This window comes from Microtus pennsylvanicus, chromosome 4, assembly GCF_037038515.1.
Source record: "Microtus pennsylvanicus isolate mMicPen1 chromosome 4, mMicPen1.hap1, whole genome shotgun sequence".
NCBI classification, from domain to species: domain Eukaryota; kingdom Metazoa; phylum Chordata; class Mammalia; order Rodentia; family Cricetidae; genus Microtus; species Microtus pennsylvanicus.
This window is the reverse complement of record NC_134582.1, coordinates 50,916,282-50,938,881: the sequence shown is the minus strand read 5'-3', so window position 1 is coordinate 50,938,881 and position 22,600 is coordinate 50,916,282. Positions and strand designations below refer to the sequence as shown.

The 22,600-nt window shown below is 38.2% G+C and overlaps 1 protein-coding gene across 3 annotated transcripts in view; it reads right to left on the bottom strand.

Annotated features, from left to right (window-relative positions):
* The window catches only part of Rit2 (Ras like without CAAX 2), a 278,580-nt gene extending 257,759 nt beyond the window's left edge, over nucleotides 1-20,821 (bottom strand). For 2 of the 3 annotated variants that reach the window (XM_075969088.1, XM_075969091.1), the window contains exon 1: nucleotides 20,397-20,731. In XM_075969088.1, coding sequence (XP_075825203.1) covers nucleotides 20,397-20,499 — 103 coding nt within the window. In that variant the 5' untranslated portion in view covers nucleotides 20,500-20,731. Of the gene's footprint in view, nucleotides 1-20,396; nucleotides 20,732-20,756 lie in introns of those variants that run through there. The other variant, XM_075969089.1, reaches the window with a different exon arrangement.
* Between the last annotated feature and the right edge of the window lie 1,779 nt (nucleotides 20,822-22,600).

Genomic DNA, 22,600 nt, shown 5'->3' with positions numbered 1-22,600 from the left:
CAGGACACTTTTACTCTTAAAGCCACTAGGATCTCTATTACCTGAGTAAAATGTTTTAAGAAACAGTATAACAGTCTTTTGCCTTGAAGATGCCTATGTAGTTACCCATTTCCCCAAAAAGTGCTTTTGAGAAGAAGTTCTATAGGAAAACCACACTTGAATGCACATATTGAGGCTTTTTGGAGTTACAGTACTTACTATCCAATTTACTTGCATGTACCCAAATTAAAAATTCTTCATCTTCATGTAATATCCATTCTTTGACCACTTCACAAAAGAAGGATATTTGAATGAGATTCCTCGGGGCATATTTTATAAAAATCTTCTTATTCCCTGAAATCTCCTTAACTGACTTCAAGTTTCTTATCTTACCCTAAAGCAATGTCAGAATTCATAGTCACTGAATACAGAGAGGGCGTTTCAGTTTGTGAGACCTACCAATAGTCTCAAAAATTAACTGAGGAAATTCTAGTAGCCTAGCTGTAACATCTGTGAACCACAAAAGTGACCAGTGCAGTAGGAAATCTAGTAAAGAGAAACACACATCTCAGCGGTAATTAAGAGTCAGGTGGTTTCAATAAAAGGTAACGTGTATCTGATACTATAACCCTAACCGCTGCCCGAGGCTAGTTAGCCCATTGGCCCTAAAGGAGAGCCTACACTGCCACTTTCCTAAACCAGTATTGTTTCCAACCACATTTGAAACACTTAATGTTATATCCACAGGTAAGTGTAGCTTAGCCCCCATCAAAGCAGCTTCTTTTTGCAGCAGAGACCTTTCTGGAAAGTCACAGCTGGTCCAAATGCAGAGCGCAACTGACTGTGGGGTGCCCAGCCCCAGTTGATGGATCTACAGCACAACCCCCACACAAATGGCTCAAAAAGCATCCCAGAAGAGGGATCAGAAAGATTGTAGGGGTCAGAGGGCTGGACATCTAATGCAAGATAGTGTCTTCTGTATATGGCAAGGAAACTACAACCATGAAGTCTCAACAACATGATCATTAGACAAAGCCTGAACAATGACAACAATTGACATTCTGTCATGGATGGGAGAAAGCCCCTTCCCTATATGAAAAGCTACAGATAATTAATGACTAATAAGCAAAGAATATTCTATCTTCTCCTAGGTGAGTACCCTTACACCTGTCAGAATGGCTAAGATCAAAAACACAAGTGACAGCTCATGCTGGAGAGGATGTGGAGCAAGAGGGTACACTCCTCCATTGCTGATGGGAGTGAAAACTAGTACAACAACTGTCAAAATCAGTATGGCGATTTCTCAGAAAATTAGGAATCAATCTACTTCAAGACCCAGCAAGGCCGGGCGGTGGTGGTGCATGCCTTTAATCCCAGCACTTGGGAGGCAGAGGCAGATGGATCTCTGTGAGTTCGAGGCCAGCCTGGTCTACAAGAGCTAGTTCCGGGACGGGCACCAAAGCTACAGAGAAAGCCTGTCTCGAAAAAACAAAAAAAGAAAAAACAAAAAAAAAAGGACCCAGCAATACCACTTTTGGTCATATACCCAAAGGAGGCTTTCTCACACCACAAGGACATTTGCTCAACAATGTTCATAGGAGCATTATTTGTGATAGCCAGAATCTGAAAACAACCTAGATGCCCCTCAACCAAAAAATGGATAAAGAATGTGGTACATTTACACAATGGAGTACTACTCAGCAGTAAAAAAAAAAAATGACATCTTTAAATTTGCAAACAAATGGACAGAATTAGAAGAAAACATCCTGAGTGAGGTAACCCAGACCTAGGAAGACAAATATAATATGTATTCACTCATAAGTGGATATTAGACATAAAGCAAAGGATAACCAGCCTACAATCCACAACCCCAGAGAAGCTAAAACCCTCTTCCAGAAACAGATGGAAGCAGATGCAGAGATCCACAACTAACCACTGGGCTGAACTCCAGGAGTACAGTCGAAGAGAGGGAGGAGTGAGAATATGAACAAAGGGATCAAGGCCATGGTGGGGAAACCCACAGAATCAGCTGAGCTGAGCTAGTGGGAGATCACTGACTTTGTACTGACAACTGGGGAACCTGCATAGGACCAAACTAGCCCCCTGATTACAGGTGACAATGGTGTGGCTTGGGCATTATATTGAGTAGCTGGCAGTGGGACTAGGATCTAATGCTAATGCATGAACCAAATTAGTGGAGCTCATTCTCTATAGAGAGATACCTTGCTCAGCCTAGGCATGGGGGAGAAAGGGAAGGTCTTGGTCCTGCCTCAGTGAGGTGATGGGACAGATTTAGTTGACTTCTGAGGGGAGGTCTTACCCTTTCTGATGTGCACATGGAGGGTGGGGAGAAGGTGAGGGGAATGGAAAGAGAGGAGGGAGGGGGAAGTGGGATTGGTATGTAAAAATAAATAAATAAAATAAAATAAAATAAAAAAAGAACTACAAGAAAATAGTCTTCTCCAGGAAAGTTACCTAATACCAAATGATCAGCACGGAAAATATATATTAAATTACACTACACAGACTGAGCAAGGTATATTTATATATTTAGGAATTAATGCATGAACATAACAATATTTAACAAAACAATGAGTCTATGAATTTTTAAAGATACCCAGGAGGGGCATATAGGAGAATTTTTTGAGGGAAGAAAGGGTAGAGGGAAATTATGTGATTATTATAATCTCAAAAAGTATTTTTAAAAAATAATAGGGAAATGGTGGGGCTTTTTCCTTTTTTTCTCATCTCCTCAAACTCCGGTATAACTCAACAAGGTTCTCATGGAAGAGCAAATATAAATATATCCAGCAGAAAGATGAGTAATCATACATGTCCATGACAACAAATATCAGAGAAGTGAATTACAGACAACAAGAATTTGTCAGACTTAGTTCAAGAATGTAAAATATCTGCATGCAGATGAAAGTTCAAATTCTCCTCCATCTTGCTTGCAATATTTAGTACTGTGGAACAGTAATCATCTAATGCACAATATATTTTATAATAATCTGACTCTTAGTAACATCAAAGATTTAATTTCTTTGAATTATTTGATATCAAAGGGTTAAAATGACTTTGAGAAAAACATGAATTAATACCAGAATTTAATGTCTAAGTTTTATATGAAGGTATATTTTGAGAAATTATGTTGCACTATGTTATATATACTTTCCTGCCTATATAAAAGTTTCACAATTAATTAATTAGTATAGATATTATGCCAAGACATGTGGAGAGATAAATCCAATGATTTAGAGTTAAAAACAAATCAAAAACAAAAATCAAGATATCAAATACAAATTAGTAAGCTGCTGTTCTCTGTCAATTAGAAAAATGAAGATGGCAAAGTCAGTTTAAATATCTAGACAAATATACAAATAAATGTAAAACTTACTCTTCAGCATCAAATTTATTTAAATTACAATTCATATGTAAAATGGTAAACTTTATTTAAAATTCAATGTAATCATTTTATCTAAATCAAGATCATATAAGAAAGATTATATTCATCTATTTATCTGTAGCATAGCTTCATGCACTGGCTGATTTGATAAATGGTGTAATATTTCAGAGATGCAGATTCTAAGCATTTAACTCAATTGCCTAGATAATTTGATTGGACTAGCTGGGTAACGTTATTATTTCTGGAAAATATACGGAAATGTGTGTTATGTGATTCCTGCTTGCCTGATGATGCTAGGTGAGGCAGGGGACGTTTGGCCACTCAGCTCTCTTCTTCTTAGAAGAAGAAAACATGAGACTACAGCAGTGGTCACATCTGGAATGAGCAAGGCTTCACACAGGTGTCCCTAATCAGAAACCTTAGTTTTAAAATAGATGGATCCTGATTTTTGTGTGCGGAGTTTTGTTTGCTTGGCTGTTTTCTTTATTTTGGGTGCCTGCTTTTCTCTTTCTTATAAATTTTCTAAATAACTTTTTGAGGATTTTAAATGTGAGTGCTATATTTATATTATTTCCAACCTTCCCTGATCAGCCCTAAATTAATGTACATAAACGAAAAACCAGATGGACTCAGTAGGTTGTATAGAAAGAGAAAGTATCTCTTATTTTTCAAGTGTTTTAAGAGGCAGAGCAACGAAGCAGTGACATGACTTTGAAGAAAAAGATGGAAGGAAGGAAATCGGTACTGGGGAAGCAAATATAATTTGCCAACAATTATTGGCTCAAATCCAAAATAAACTCTAAAAGAATATTTTCTACGGCATATATTCATCATCGGCACCAGCAAAACACACATGCATGCACTGAATGAGACTTAAAAATCCAAGAGCTATATGTTAGTTATCCATTGACCTGGGTTAGGGGCCTTGTTAGGATATTAGCGCTATCTTGAGATTTACAGTGGATCCAAGCCTCCTAAATCTGAAAATAGTTTCACAAATGCAAGAACACTGAAGAATATTCATTACTGTCATAGAAGGATTGTAATGAGTATTTCATATCAATGCATGTCTATATGTTCCTCATCATTAAAAGATATTTGATACCAGATACATGGAAATAGCTCGTGTGTATATATTTTAAGGAGTACAAAAAGACACCATTATTTTATGGTTCTCTTTTATCAAGAAGTAATAACATTTATACTGACTTCAAAATCATGTTTTCTTTTTGGTGATCAAAAATATTTTAGAGTATGCTAGTAGACTGGATGGTAGGGTCTGAAGTATTTATTTTATTCTTATTCATAATACCTAGACTATATATTACTTAAGTGTATTTTTCATTAATGTGTGTGTTTGTGAATGATGTGTGTGAGGGCACGCCTGCCACAGTGTGTACATGGAGACCAGAGGACAATTTTGTATGCTGGTTCTGACCTTTTACCAATGCATGGTTTTCACGGATCAAACCCAGGCTTCAGATTTCCCAGCAAGTGCATTCTCTCATAAAAAAAAATAAAAAATAAATAAAAAACACTTTTTTTGGAAAATTAAATTCGTATAAATTACTATAATTTTACAGTTAGAAAGTACTCAAATAGTGTCAATAGAAAAAGCTAGACGTATTGACAATAAAGCTTGCTTAATGTAAGTTGGAAAATTTCATTCTTACTTCTTGAAGGACAAGTAGGATCTAAGTACAGAGAGAATGTTCTAGAGGGCTACTAAAAGCAAGCATAGTGCTTTATGAGGCACGTAGATAAGAGTGCAGAAAGCTTGTTTGGGAGACAAGGAAATGACCCTACTGACTGAAGTAACCAATTTGCACAAGGACAATAGTTCCCACTGGGAAATGAAATTGGAAGTTGATGCTAGAGTGTGTCCAAGGAACTGCGAATCAAGTAAACAAAAAACAAGGCTTATGCAAACAGTAGGGAAGCTTTAAGGCCACAAAAATTATTACAAGGCTCTTTATTTCAATGATCTGCAAGGGTAGAGTGTCAGCGAACTCCCTACTCCATAAATCAAACTTGAAGTCCTGTCTCTTACAAGATCATTCATCACTTTCAGGATTAAGGCATTTATAATGCCAGCAAATGAAACACAAATGGATATTAAAAACTCCACCAGATGATTAATCAGTAGAGGTGGAAGTAGAGAACCTTATTAGTTAGATAGGGATTAGCTAGTGTGGTCACGTGGTAGCTATAAAGACAGAAAATTAAACATGACCGCACATGCCAGGGATGCTGTTCAGCCTTCCAGAGACCTTTGCAATGTGTGACCTTCCATGAGGAGATCATTGAAATTGAACAAAAGAATGGAGCTATGCTGGCCTCCCTGATTCTCATTTGAATTCACGTGACTCTAAAATCCTGTCTTACAAGGAGAGTCCCACAGAAGCTGGTGTTGCCTTAGGATGCATTAGAGACCTTTTTCTAGGGTTCAAACTGAATCCAGACAGTGACTCTCTACACTCAAACCATTTCCAAAAATTTCACAAATTTGTTTCTTCTTTTTGGGAAAGAAGTAGAAGTTAGCAGTCATATATCACACACACACACACACACACACACACACCATTCTCTGAAAGATCCTTACTAGCAGCGGGTTCTGTTCCCTTCTTTCTTGTCCCCTTCTTCGGGATGCCATTTTATCCTCCATACAAAGGTCACATAGATATGGAAGGAAGCGAAAAATAGTTTTCTGTAAATAAGCAGAAATAAAGCCACTTCGGCCTTGAACAAAATGGACAAAACACAATCTCGAGCTTGAGGAGAACTGAACAGTGTGTGACGTTTGTTGCTTTTGTTCTCTGTTTTGAAAGGTATAATAATAATAGTGACGCACTCTTAGCTGAATTGAAGTGCCAGGTGCTGGTCCCATCCCTTCCTGCACTTTATTTGTGAGTAGCTCTGAAGGCCATTCTACTCTCATCAACATTTAACAGACGCCGTGATCACAAGACTCACTAAACAAACCAGGATTAGAATGTGGGTCACAGGTTTCTAAAGCCCTGTTCTCAAGCCTGCATTCTGCAAACTAGACTTAACTTTGGAAGGGTGAACAGTTGCATGCATGCAGGACGATATGGAAAAGCAGAAAGTCCACATCTGGGCTGTGCTCATGAGTAAACCTTCCAAGTTACTAGCAGAGAATCATAACAGGGACACTCGGATGGTGACAGATTCAGAGTCTGACTTTCTATGTTGTCGCTAAGTAAATCATCTAAGGAAGACTTCCTTAGGAAGGATAACCAGGGACGTTAGCACCAACAAGATCAACAGGGTAGCTTAGGTTATTCCTACCCCTTGATAAGGCCTTTCCTGGCCTTTGCCATAGATGTTTAGTTTTGTTTTTGTTTGTTTTGGTTTTGGGTTTGGGGGTGATTTGCAGTTCTAGAACAGGTTGGGCTTCTGCAGCTAAGATTTCTAAAATCACTTTGAATCGTATGTAAATGTGCCTTGCTCTCTTTTCATTTGTAATGCAAACCTGTAAATGTGGTTTACTTGCGCATATTGATGAACATTAGCATTTTATTTTAATGTGAGGCTATTAGGAGTAATGCTGCTGTAAATACTGACCAATCCTCATTATCCACACATATTTCTGTTGAGCAAACACAGGTAGGAGTGGCGTTGCTAGATCTTGGACTTAACTCACACGCTCCTCCATCTTGTAACATAGCGGTCGATCATTTTTCAGCATGACAATATTAATTGATAAGCAACATATCCTAGACCACATAACAGTGCTAATATTTTAAATATTTGTCTATTTTAGTTATGACTTATGGTTATAATAAAGATTTTAAACTTTGTTGAATATTAAGATGCACGGGGCTGAATAGAACAGTCCATGGAATGAAAGAAAGATCAGAGGAGAGAGCTCTGGCTCATCCCTGAAGAAATCTGGAGGAAGAATTGCTGCCAAGTGCCTATTAGTGACAGAAGAACTGAATCTCAGCACACTTCTATCCATCTTCAGAGCCCAAGCTGTTTCAAACATGCTGGGCTGTCTCAAAATTACACTCAAGAAAATGCAAATCAGCCTAGTGAGGCAGACAACATGTGTGCTTGTCACTGAACAGGATTCCATACAAGAAAAAAAAATGTTTTTAATTTGCTTTCTGTGATGAAGAAATGGAGACAGCTTTATTTTTTATCTTTTTAAATATATTTTTGTTAATAGTCTCATTGCAAACATGTAATGAATATCAGTCTTTTCAGCCCCTATTACCTGTTACCTATTATGTCATTCCCACCACTTGTCCCGCTGAACCCTTCTTCCCAACAAGTCCCTCTTCTACTTTCAACCATGTACGTGTGTCTGTGGGTATCTATGTGTGTCTGTGTGTGTATGCATGTGTGTGTCTGTGTATAATTGTGTATCTTTATGTCTGTGAGTGAATCTGTGCATGTGTGTAAATTTCTGTGTGTGTGTATGTATGTGTCTGTGTATTTGTCTGTGTGTGTGTGCCTCATAGGATTTAATTGGGTCGCTTTCAAGAGTATGGATAGGAGATTATTTACTGGACATAGGCAACTTATCAGTGGCCGTGCCACAGAAGAAAGTAATACTCTTCCCCCAGTAATATTAACTATTATCTGCCCTTGAGGAAAGGATGGGCCCCATGAGCCATAGCTCTTTCATGATGAAATTTTAAGGAGCCCCAATCCTGCACAAGTCTTGTGTAGTATTTACAACAGCAACAAATTGATAAGTATAATGTCCGTGTCATATCCAAAAGAAGTCTTCTGCAACACACCTTTTCATTCTCCAGCTCTAACCTTCCTTGTCTTCCCTTTCCCACAAGTTTCCTGAGCCTTAGGGGTAGGATCGGATACTGATGACCGCATTAGAGATATGTACATACTAGCTATGAATTTTCAGGATAGGGTGTTGAACTTGGAGCACATGTAGTGTACAAAAAGATAGATGGGTACCATTTGAGGAGGTGGGTGTAAAATGAAGGCCTTAAGCAAGCACGGAGAGTGAAGCACAGGTGATATGAAAGATAGAAAAGAGAAAAGCGAAAGTAGAATATGCTGAGGGGCTGGGAGTAGGCTGGGAGTACATGGCATAGGAGGGGATGGGAAGGAAATGAACCATACTAAAGATTATGATAATTCATATGGAAACTGACTCTTCTTTAAACATGTTAAAACATATAATTGAAAAGCTTAAGCTACAGTACCCTGTATGGGGGGGAAGGATAACGTACTTCCCAAAGCCACAGATTATTAAGCAAATCCGCCCCCTGCCCCCTCCATCAGGTTATCAGGGAGGCCCTTAAATCTGCAGAACAAGATTGTTGACACTGTTGTTCATCCATCCATCACCAGTAGTAGAATTGCTGAAAGCACTTTGGTCACAGTGAGAAATAAGCAAGAATTGAGCTGGGGAACAGATTGTAAGGTCAGAGAAATAAAAAGGATTTTGTGGGGTATGAATGAGTAGATGAAAAAGTTGACATTAGATCAGATAAGCTCTCATTAACACCAAACCAGAGGAAAGGGGAAAGTAGCTGAACGAAGAAGCAGGGCCAAAGAAGACAAACTCCCCAATCCAGGGAGAAATGTTGATTGTGGTTTTTTACAATTTCTTAGTTTGTTTCTTGGAAGTTTTTAATAGCAGTAACTATTGTGCCTTCCAAATAAATCTTGCCCTCTTAATTTTAGAGTTTCTTCTGATCTGGGAAAAATGATGCCTTGCTGTAATCTCCGTCCGCTAGTCTCAGATCTCCCCCATTCCTGCTCTTGCCATAAAATTTACAAATAGTACAGAGGTTCTGTTCTTCACAGGACTGGGCTTGTTTGTTTGGATTTTGTTTTTGTTTTTGTTTTTTTGAGGCAAAGTTTCTCTGTGTAGCCCCGGATGTACTGGAATTCATTCTGTAGATCAGCCAGGACTCGAACTCACAGGGATCCACCTGCCTCTGCCTCCCAAGTGCTGGGATTAAAGGCTTACGCCATCACTGCCTGGTCCTACTTCAGTTATATTCAGTGTGAAACAAAAAAAAATAATTTGCTAAAATATTAATAATCCCCTTAAAATTAAAACAGTCAAAATTGACAGTATTCTATAGGCCTATTCCCCAAGGTTCACCAAAGACTTTCTTCCCCCACACCACACCCCCAACCTGAGAACTAGTTTGGGAAATAAAATGTGAGTGGTTTTCAGTTTCATATGCATTTGTATGCAAGACATTCCACCCTCTGGTTTAAAAGAAATATGCACAATATGCTTCTACATTATCTGCTGACTTAGGATCATTTGTCATAGCAGAGCTCCTTCGCATTGCTAACAGATTTTGTCCACAAGCTTACCCTGGCCTCTATAAGCCACTAAGCATTCTGAACATAGGTGCCCTTTATACGTCCAAACTGTCACCCAGAATCTTTCATGCTTGCTTGAGAGAGTTGTACACAACCAATGGCCTAAGCTATGCTTATACACCACTGTTGTTTTCTGATATCAGTTTTCTTCTCTATGACTCTTTGTATGCGAATTCTGAAGTATCATTTAGTTTTATTTTAATACTTACACCCGGTGTCTTAGGCTTTAAATTACTTCAAAGACAGAAGAAAGAAATTAAACTTGTAAATATTTTTGAGGATTTATTGCCACAAATATCATAAAAGAAGGATGATCCTATAAAATTTATTTCCTACACTCTAAGAATTTATAATCAAGATGGAAATATACAGTCTAAAGAAATAGCAAGTTAAATAAAAATTCAAAATTTAAATAACATTTTAAGACCATATATCAGATTCCAGAAGAACCTGGGCAACTATAAATACTGCTGAAAACAACAATAAATCATAAAGAACGTGTTTAAAAGAGAGAATATATTAAACCGGAAAAGAAAGAGAACCTGGGCAAATGGATGGGGGTGAACAGCTGGAAGGAAGGTGGAGGGAACGTTCCCAAGGGCCACCTCAGGAAACACTGTCACAGGACAATGTTTGAGCCTCGGTTCTGAGGCTTCCCATCGCTGCCTTTCTTCAGTCTCCCTTTCAATCCCCTCCTGATCACTGCTGACTCCTGGCAGTGTCTTAGTCCAGCTCCCACCTGCCTGCTCTCTCCATCCTGCACAGCAATGCCATCTGACAGGGCAGACCTCCCCCATCTGACTGGCTCTCGGGATGCCTGTTTTGACAATTGACAAGAAGCCACTGTTGATTCAGTTGCCAGAAGCCCTGCAGGCTTTGGGTATCGACTTATTGACAGTGTGGGTGTGGGCACAGTGTAGGGGTGGGCATGCTGAAATGCAGAGAGAAGAAGCAAAGTAGTATGCGGGGTAAACAGGCTAGCCTTGTATGGGGAGCAGGGAGAAAGTAAAAGCTGGATGTAAGGGGAAGGGTTAAAATATGGTGGGTGGAGACAAATTTACTAAAGTCATAATTCCAAACGAAAATGTACACAGTGTTTCTAAATAATCTGATTTTCCCGCTAGGGGAAAACAAACAAAAAGAACTCCATGTACCTGTAATTTACTAGTTTTCTTGCAAGAACAAGGGAACATTTTATTATTTAATATGTGTGAAAACAGCAAAAAGACTGGAAAGAATAGTTCCGGTCCATGTTCACACACAGGTACACTCTACTAAAAATCAGGACGTCTCCAAGACTTTTTTAAATGGTGTTGTTAAATCCTTCTTCTATAAGTAGTGGTGTGTGTGTGTGTGTGTGTGTGTGTGTGTGTGTATTGTGTGTGTGTGTGCACGCACATGCACGCGTATGCATGTGTGTATGTTCCAAGTAAATTGCTGTAAAAAAAGAGTTGCTTCCTAGAGTAACTAGCAAGCCACAATCATTATTGTCACTGAAATTACCACTCATAGAAGAAAGCTGAAGGATATCAATATAAGGTTATAGAGAGCAAGAGAATAGAGCAGCTCAAAACTCAATGGCAGATCCATAACATCCAATCCAAACTGTTTTCCTAGAACTCGTATGAAAGATATCATTACCTGCCCCATGCTACAGAGATAAACACATTTAAGGTGTGGAAGGGGAAAAAAGAGAAGGGGAGGAAAATGCGAAGGAGGACTGAAAGGGCAGGGGAAAAGGGGATAAATAAATAAGGAAAAAAACAAAAGAAGGAAGAAATGGAGAAGGGAGGGAGTGAAGACTGGGGAGAAGGAAGGCAGAAGTTTTAATGAAGGTTTATTATTCTGATAATAGCACACAGCTTATAATTAATATTTTCCTATGTAATCTACACTGATAACTCTGAGATAATAATTTTAAATAAGCCATTTTGAAGAAAATGGAGACTTAAAGGGTTTAAATGGACTATGTAAAATCAATTACTGTTGAGAGTAGATAATAAAAAGTACATTTACCCATTTATGTTAAAACTGTAACACATCCAGGTGGTAGTGGCTCACACCTTTAACCCCAGCACTTTGGAGGTAGAGGCAGGGCAGATCTTTGAGTTTGAGGCCAGCCTGATCTACAGAACCAGTTCCAGGACATCCAAGGCTACACAGAGAAATCCTGTCTTGAAAAAAATAATTACAACTCAACACCTATGTCCCTAATTTTTCTCTTAATCATCTATGAGAGACAGTCACTGTAAGAGCCGTTGTTGCTCCCATTACAGTCACTGCCCGTAACTGGTGACACTCATCTATTGGGTAACAGAAAGCAGGGTGGCCTGTTAGAAAGATCTATCATCCAAGATTCCAGAAAACTATGCTGTGAAGGCTGTAGCTGAATGGTTGATTAACCTGACAAATGACTCTACCTCCTCTCAGTTCCATCACTTCCAGTGTGACACCTTGACCTTTCTCTCACTGTACATGTGACTTTGCAATTCTTTTTCTGTATCATTTTATTTATGTCCCTATGTATAGGGCCAAGGTTGAATCTCATTCTTAGTAATACTTAAAGATGTTTACTTCTCTAGGAACATCGCCATCCTCCCTGGATTCTTCTTAAATAATGAAACAAGAAAGATAGTCTCCACATGTAACTTTCTCTCCATATATATTTTATAACTATTCATTATATATGTACATACATACATATGAGAGAGAGGAGGTCAAAATGGATGAATGGATAGATAGATAGATAGATAGATAGATAGATAGATAGATAGATAGATAGATAGATAGATAGATTGATTGATGAAATACTATGAAAGAGATGTCAATACTTAATAGATTTAAATCTGCGTAATATATTTAACCTACTGTTTTCTTCACTAATCCTGTTACTTTCAGTAAGTTCTCATTTTGTCAGCTACTTGGTTATCCAACCCTGTGATTGTCACCCTTTCTCTATGTATTCAGGCCCCCAGGATTCCCTCAACAAACCAGATGTTCCCCTTACTATCTGCCTCTCACATTTCCCCATCCCATTTAAATGAGGGTATCATTACCTGCTGTTAGGATAGGATGTTGGATTTTTCAGCTTTGATGCACATGTTCTACTTGATGTCTAGAAGACATCTGAGAAGATGCAGCTGCTTTTAGGTAGCAGGTGCATAGCACTCTCTCCCCCCAAAATGGAGCTAAACCCTTCATGCACAGGCATTTGGGTTTTTCATTTAATCACTATGTATCTTTGGGCACATTGTGAATTAATTTCAACATAAGCCTTGATCCTCTCATACATAAAATGCAGATTGCTACAGTTTCCTCTCAAGATCAAGGTAAGCCACATGTGAAGGCTGGTGGATGGGCTAGGCTATGGGTCATGCCAACAGCACACTGTTGGAATGTTAGGGACCACCAACACATGAGAGGCTTAGGGACTGATACAGCCTCGTGCCAATCATTTAATATAGGCATCAACCAGCACTAACTCTCTCTTTCATAATTTTAATCTCTGCAGAGTACATGTTGTCGTGGAAATAGTATCAGTTAATACCTTTGACCTGAATTGTTTCCAAACATCATTTGAGAGAGAGGATATCAGTTTTCTGTTTCCCCGTGAGCTTTCTTTGAACCTTCTGACTGATTCTTGTGACAGCGCTGCAGTAACTGGTGGTCTGCGGTACCATTAGGGTAGAACAACTAAGGGTAAGGACAGAGGTTTAAAATCTTTTTATTTTCCCCTTACTTTTTCCTATTCCTTAGCAGAATCCACAGCATCACACATGGTCATGATATGACAGCTGCTTGGCTTTCTTAGACACAAAATTTCGCTTAAAAGGTTTAACAGTGGGCCGTAGGGTCATGAAAGATGTACTTGGCTTTTTTCTGTTTCTTTGATATGTCAGATACTAGCTCAATTCTACCAGTTTATAGGAACTCACTGAGGTTGAAAAGATTCTTATGTGTGTTGCCTTCTGATAACCTCAGAACATATAGTCCTTGATTTTCTTTTACAAAAATCTAGTACATAAAATTATGGATTTAAAATCTACCATGTAAAACTATGATTTTACAAAAGAGAGAAATTTAAAAAAGGATGTTGGAGAATATATTTGCTTGGTTTACAAACAAGCTTTTATTTTACAATGTCATAGTTATAGTAATTCCTAGTTCTCTAATGCTTTTGTATGCATGGGTCTTTTGTCTTAATATATTTGTGGACATATACACATACATATATACATGTGTGCATATAGGCATGTATACGTGTGTGTGTGTGTGTGTGTGTGTGTGTGTGTGTGTGTGTGTCGTGTGTGTGTATTCAGTTGCCTAAGATCTAGTCCAGGAGAGATTTTTCCCTGCTTGTCCTAGAATACACTAATTTATAAGACCTCTTCCTGAAACATTGTAATGTCTAAATTCCTTCTCGGCCTTCCTTGTGTTTTACTATCTGCTAAATTATGTTTCTCATCATTCTCCACACTGTTTCTTCTCAATGTCACAAGTGTCCTATTCATCTTGCAATGCACAAACGCTATCTATTGTAACATGTGCTTAGCTATCGTATCCAGATATAGACATCCTTGAACCTGAACTATCTGCATCAAAGATCTATTGTTACTTTGTATTATGTATCATTTTTCCTCCATAAAATGGGTATGCAATGTCCAGAACATTGTGAAAAATCCAAGCCATGAATAAATTATCTGCCTTCTGCCTTCTGTCATGTTTCATACAGACTTCACATTTGAAATACACATTAAGACATAGTTTCAACAAGACAACTTCAAGACCTGTGCTATCTGTTCTTCCCATTCAATTGGCTGGAAACAATGTCACTAGAAAGCCTAAATTGACTTCCTTATTCCTGTTTCTGTACGTTCTTATACCAATCTCTGGATATATGTCTCTGGATATATCTAAACTCAGTAGATAGCATAAAGGATTGATTGAATTATTCTATTATCAAACAGTGTGAGAATGGTATTATATAGTTTAGAAAACAAGATACCAATGATGTTGGTTAGCATCTGCTCATGTCTGCACTGGGTAAGCTGCTTTCACACATAGTGGGAAATCAAACAGCAGTCCAGCACACTAAGACACAGGAGCAGAATCACTGATCAAATCACAAAAGATGGAAAAAGTCAATGCTTAGTCAGATGGAGGAAGAACAGAGATGAGAGCAAGAAAAGAGATATATTGATTGAGGGAGCCATTATAGGGTTAGCAGAAACCTGGCTCTAGAGAAATTCCCAGGAATCCACAAGGATGAACCCGCCTAAGACCCTAAGCAATAGAGGAAATGGGGCCCTATCTTGACTTGCTCTGTAGTCAGACTGATGATTATCTTAAATATCACCATAGAACCTTTGTCCAACAACAGATGGAAACAGAGGCAGAGACCCACATTGGAGCACTGGACTGAGTTCCCAAGATCCAGTTGAAGAGTGGAAGGAATGAGAATATGAGCAAAGAAGTCAAGACCATGAAGAGTTCATCCACTGAAACTGTTTACCTGGGCTAACGGGAGCTCACCAACTCCAGCTGGACTCGGAAGGTACAGTCATAGGACCAAACTAGTTCCTCTGAATGTGGTTGACAGTTGCTTGGCTGGGGCAGACTAAGGGACCACTGGCAGTGGCACCAGGATTTATCTCTACTGCATGTACTAACTTTCTGGGATCCTGTTCTCTTTGGATGTATACCATGCTCAGCCTAGATATAGTAGGGAAGGCCTTGGACCTTCCACAAAGCAATGTGCTTACCCTCTCTTAGGATTAGATGGGGGTGGAGTGGGAGGGTGTGTAGAGGGAATGGAAGGAGGTGAGGGAATGGGAATTTGGATTAGTATTTATATTTTTATTAAAAAATCTAATAAATTGAAAGAACTACTTAGCAAAACTCTTCCACTACAGCTGTGATATTTTTCTTCTCTAAATTAACAGAGAACATTAAGAGCCCTATGACAAAAAGAAGCCAAGAAAGACCATAGCACACCTCAAGCCCATTGGCCTATCCAATTGTTCTCATTTCTTTACTTTCAATTATACTTACAATGCATGGCACACATGGGCTTTTGTTCTACTCTCATTGCTGTGACATCATCAGATCCAAACATGTCAGCATTTTATCAGCTCTTTTAAATAAATAATAGGCTCATGCATATTCATTAATTATTCTTTTTTCTCATTTTGTATTTTAATTATCTTCTCATTTTTAGATTTTTCAGATTATAATTCCATAATTTCCCTCCTCCTTTTTTCTCCCTCCAGACTTTCCTTGACCTACTTCAAATTCATGATCTCTCTCTTCATTAATTGTCACTGCATTCACATATGAATATGCATATACATATATATTCCCAAATACTTAGTACAACTGCCAAGTCTGTATAATGTTACTTGTCTATATATATTTTCAGGCCTGGCTATTTGTTACTGAATAAGCAATTTGTGTGCTCCTCCCCAGGAGAAGACTACTTCTCCCGTTCTCAGCACTCCTTGGTTGCCTGTAGTTCTTTGTGTAGCACTTGATAATTTTGTAAGCAGTTCCCACATCATGAATTTTATGTTTATTATTGTGAGAACAGTTACTAATGCATATGCAGCCACATGTTGGGTAACTCCCAAGATACCTTCTTACAAATGGGTCATTTGCCATTCTGCAAGCATCACAAAGAGTGTCAGCATGAACTTGCATATGTCTAATATACACCAAGAGTATATTATATATACACATGCATATATTAAATATACATTTTAAATAATCAGGAAAGTAAACGATAATAAAATATATAAACAAGGGCTGAGAAGACAGATCATCAGATAAGGGTACTAGCTGCCAACTCTGAGGACGTGAGTCAGATCCTCAGGATCCACGTAGTGAAAATGGAAATTAGGCAACCACATGCTGTTCTCTGACCACCACACAAATGCTGTGGTGTCACACACCCAATGGATGAATGTAAAAACTTAAAAATACCTGAACCATTAACATAGTAATAATTATCATCATCATGTTTTATGCACTGTTAATAATTCCTATATGTATCATTAATATATATTCTATATCCCAGCATCAGCATAAACACATGGGTGTGAACGGTGCTGTGATATTAGGATGACTACATCACAAGGGCTATTTAGCTCCATTATAATCTCATGGTACTATCACCGCTGAGCAAGAGTGACAAGACCATGTTTGAGACACTCAGTGCGATATGTGTAAATAGCATGTTCGATCGTGCCATACTGAAACAAGCAGTGCACTCATCATTCCATGCTTACCCTGTTTACTTTTGCTTGACTGTTTTCCTGTGTGGCAAGAGCGTCTAAAAGTACTGGCATCACAAAACTTCAGACACAGTGTGATATCATTGCCTGTATCCTTCATAGAACATTAGCTCCACAGACTGACTCCTTCAAACCTTCTACTTTACATGAATATTGTGTGGTCCAGTTTTCTCTGTGTCATCCTCTGCAAAGCCAATGGTGGAAAATACAACAGTGTGTTGAAGGTGTGTTCTAGATACAAATCATCTACCTCTTCAACTCCCAATTTCTCTATCGTTTCCATAGGATGAAGATGGTTTTTATTAACCCCTGTTTTCTCAGCAGTTGGAACATTAGTGAACAATATTATAATGTGACGATTAATTACATAAATATTCAAGTGTTTTTATATTATACAGATTAAATGTTGTGTAATATTAATTACATCAATTCAAAATCAGATTTAGAGTTCTGTTGTAGAAAATTAACAGTTATTTTTATAATTTTCAGGGAAAATATTGCACTAATGACAGCCCTATTTTCTTTTTGATGGTGAGTGATAAAAGTCCTCACTTTCCTTCCTCGATATATGAAAAATAATGCAGTAGTCGGATGAAGTGACTTGGAACTCTGTGTTTTATTTTTCTTTAGGTACAGTTGTGGCATGATTTTTCAATTTATTAATTGGATATGCAATTGTGAGGAGAAAATGTGAGCATCTAATATATGTTGCCTACATCCCTACTGCTGGGTTCTTCCTAGATGTCTGCTTCCTTCATGTTTTCCCACTGGAGTAGCCACTGAAGGTCTGTGCATAACACATACTCAATAACCTTGCCTGGTCACTTAAAGTTTGAAATTTTTCCACACAACACATTGGTTTGCCTACTTATTTGTCTTACAAAAACTGTTATTTCAGCAAAGTAACTAGTGTTTTCAAATGTTTTGACTCACAGTATATTTTAGTAAAACAGGGATTAAAAAACAATGTAATTTCTCAATAAACAGAAAATTCCCTAAGATTTTGTTCATTTAATAATTTTTGTGACAGTATATTGATTTCCTTGTCTTTGATCAGGGATGACTCTGACCTTATGCTCAGAAATGGAAACAGATAAGAATTTTATGTAGTTCCCTTAACTTTTGGAGAGGGCTTCCTCCCAAACATCCCTGTACACGGCATAATGGGGCAGGATAGACAGTCTCAAGAAATTCCTCTATTAATTTAAATCTTCAGTCACATGAAAATGGCTTTTAAAGACATTTTAGTTTATTTGAAAGCAAACATTTTGACATTTAAAAGATTAAGTAATGAAATTGATGATGAATATTTACATACTGAAAGCCCCAAATAAACTCGAGAAGCTAGTTCAAGAGCAAGCTCTGATTCCATCATTGTGAAGGCCAAAGGAAATTCTGTGATGGAAATTTTAGTATGTATAGTATTTCCTGAAGTTTTATCCAAACATATCATTTCAGAGAAATCACAGGACTATCTTCCTTTATCCCTCACCTTCTCTAAAGACTAGCTGCCTGATCTTGTCTGCATTACACCGGAAATGTTTTTGCTCCATCTTTGGTGAGAAATGTATTTCTTTTGTGTAAAGTGAAGATAAAAGCAATTCAGACTGTTGAAAATCTCCAGCTATTGGGACAGTCAGTAAAATCTAACAGGAAGAAAGGTCAGATAGACCACTATTATGTACATAAGGTTACATAGTAAATGGCCTACTGGAGGCTGCTACCTACACTATCTTTAGTTCCATGCTCCAGGTCTAAGACCAGGAAACAGATTGACAAGTTACTCTCTTTCCATGCCCCCAGGTCCTGTAGAAACAAAGTAACATCAGCTAGCGCACAAATGACATGTGGATACCCAGACCTCACCATGTCTGTCTCGGTTCACATGCTACCCGAGAAAGACTCTCTGACACTGACATTTTTCAACCTCTCCTCTAATACGCTCTTTCATCTCTCGTCCTGCTCTGTCTCTTTCTGTCTCTAAGTAGCTCAGTCTTTCTCAATCCTTGCAAAACATAGCCTGGTTTATGTACATTATAACCTTTACTAATTTCTCATTAAATCTACACATTCATTTTCCCTCTTATGCCATTGCTTACTTCAACAGAAAATAAACCATTTTTAAACGCCTCATTCATAAAGTTATTAAGTTTCCATGCCATGCTTCTTTCCTAGATGGCATGACTCCCCTTTCTGGGACACAAGCTTTGTATCACTTCTAGACCTAACTTACCCCCTTCTCCCCTTCAGGCTATTTCATTTTTGGATAAAAAAGAGACTTCTGTCTTTTAATATTCTTTATGACCTCTTTATATTTCCTGTACACTATAATTATTCTTTCTCCCTCCCTTGACTTCTCAGCTTTTTCAGTCTTGTTAGACATACACCAAAGCTACTAGCTTGTTCCTTAGTCCTCAACTTTGAATTTTATTTCCATGAAGGAAAATGCTGAATTTCTTTGGTAATATTTGTCCGGGCTCACTATTCATAAATACATGTCCCCAGTGGGGATCCTCTTATGTGTATATGAAGTACTGTATTATCAGCTCATACCTTAACCATGACCAAGCTGTGAGACTCAGCCTGAAGCATCGCTGGGTGACTGCTCATTTAGTTTGTTATAGATGGTGTGTTACGCTCCCATAGAAAGAAACCATTGCCTGCTATGCTATGCTATGCTATGCTATGCTATGCTATGCTATGCTATGCTATGCTATGCTATGCTATGCTATGCTATGCTATGCCAGCCTGGATTTTTAACTCTTCCTCTCATTACCACCTCAAATGCCTTCTCACAGCTTTCCTTTAATTTGCTTAACCACAAAGCATGACTCGATTACCCTGCTTGCCTCCCATAGAGAGAAACATTCTTTTTAAACCACTATTACTTTCCAAATCCAACTTTTTCTTTAAAAAAAAAAAAAGGTCTATGCATGCAATGGCAGACACAGAAAATCAGACTCCTCCTCAAAACACAAGCAAACAAAGCCCTTCCAACAACTAGCACCAAAACTACTGAGGATGTACCTGTGTTTGTAACTGCCTCTTTAACTAAAGAGGCACAGAAATCCTCTTTTAATTTGTGTATTTATGAGAACAGTAGAAAATTTCTCCCGCATGAGTTTGTCTAATATATTTCACATCTAATGTAAAGACCTAGAAACACAGAACAATTATTACGCAGCATGAAATGAAAGAAACAAATTATCCTCTTAAAGTTCTACGCATTATGACTGCTCTCTCCGAATTCTCCTGACTCGGGAGCTTCCCCTTAAGTCTTTACTTTTAATCACCCTGCCAGATGCTCTTCTGGTAGCTGCCATGGTCTACACAGCAGCCTCTATGCAGATTCCCTCCTTCCCCGGCGGCTTTTGAAAACTTACCGCTTTTACCAACGCCCCCTGCGCCCAGCATTACCACCTTGTACTCTCTGGACCCGCCTGGTGAGCTGCCAGGGCAACAGTGGGCTTCATTTTCTACTTCCATCTTACCCAGGGGAACGCGAGGAGAAAAAAGGAAGAAAAAGTCACCCGTGTCAGGTGCTTGCTCAGATAGTAAACAACTCTAAAACTGTGTCAAAGGAAAGCTGTAGTGCATGACAAGAACCATCAGCGTCGGGCTGCCTGCTGGTCCTCTGCTGGAGCGGGTCTCATAGCAACCACTTCAATTGCTTCCAATAAAAATCTGGCTTTACCTCCCCCTCCCTCTGATCCTTCACCGTTTCACATCTCCACTGATCTCACTTGCTCATTCTGGTTTCTCCTTTCCCTCGGTGTTCTATTTCTCCATTGCTCTTTTTCAGTTTTCCTCTCTCTTTTCTCTTCTAGGTGCCCCCCCCTTCCCCGGCTGCAGCAGCAAGTTTTTAGATGCACACACACTTGAGCTCATTCCAGACTGAGGGGCTATAACAGAGAGAGTCTGAGCCTTAAGAAGAGATGCTGTCTCACTAGCTGACTTCTGTTACTGCAGCTTCAGAGACATTATTTTATTTTAATCAGAGTCAATTACTTGAACATTTCTGTGAATTGTATCGGAGCTATCTCTCGAGATCTGCCCTTACATGTCTCATTTTGGAAAAGGGGCGACACCCATACAAAAAAAAAACCAACTCTGGGAACATAAGGGTGAGTCTTTAGTGTTGTTGGGATAATGCCTAAGAGGAGTTGCTTGCTCATTGTGTGTGCAGTGGAGGTCCTAACATAGGGGATAATTATATTAGCTCATTGCCACATCTGAATATGGATCATTCTTATTTATACCAAGTCATTAGAAACAAAGTGGATTATATGACTCTGGCAAGCATGGAAGATATACAATAAATATGTTTTTATTAAAATGGTTGCATATTAAATCATAGAAGAATCTAGGCTGTTCTTCAGAAGGTCAAAGTCTTTCTCATCTGAATTCTTACAGCCTTTTCCACTGTGATCTTCTAAAACATGAAAGTCTCAGAATAGTTTCAATAATCTCTACTTATCGGTCAGATCCTGTCCTTCTGTAGAGGCAATGGCGTTCTTCATATGTTAGGCTTCTTGTTGAAGTTGACCTTGGAGGATGTATCCAAGTGTTTCAAGTACATTGACTTGTTTTTCTAATTTTTAAGATCCTCCATAAAGAAATCATATATTTGGTTTTTAGAGACAGGGTTTCTCTGTGTAACAGCCCTAACTGTCCTGGAACTAGCTCTTGTAGACTAGGCTGATCTCGAACTCACACAGATCCGCCTACCTTTGCCTCCCGAGTGCTGGGTTTAAAGGAGTGTGCCACCACCACTCAGCTAATTATATTTATACAATTCTGTATATCACTATAGTGTGCAATGAAGTAAGAGGCACAGGATAATTGTTTGGTACATATTCCTGGTTGTGTTCAGTACATTTTCTCAGCTATGGCTGAGAATGCCATAGCCAAGAGCTCAGATTCTGGGGCCATGTGACTTAATTCTCAAACAGGCTCAGTCTGATTCACTCAACTGATTTTTCAACAAAATGATATGTGAAACCCTACATTCTCAATCCAGGCATACATAGATATATTATTATATATTTATATATATATATTATATAATTATCACATTATTTTGGTTTTCTCTTGAAGCATAATGCTGACAGCTAATTTTATAAATATATACTAGGGAAAAATATCTTCTAATGTGCTTATCCAAGTACTTAAGTCTTTTTTATTTTCTACTTATCTGTCAAGATTTGATTTATTTTATTGAGTTCTAAGAATTCTTTATATATTTTGAATGTAATCCTTTTTTGCATCTTACTGATGCATCTTCATTGTATACAGGTGGTTTTTTCATATAATATTTTCAAGTCTTTTGGCCATAATCAGCTCCTTTCTTCCCTGCCTTTGATATCTTCCTTTTTCTCCTCCCTTCCTCTAGTCTTTTCTCTTCTTTCATATTATTGTATATAATATACATACATATATACATATATATGTACTCCCTGTAAGATTTTACTCCATCTGTAGTTTTTCTTATAGAATCTTTCAAAGAGCTGGAGGGGAGAAAAGAAATATAATTAAAATATATTTTTTAAAAATACCAAGATATTTAAATGTTAATTTAGTTTATGAT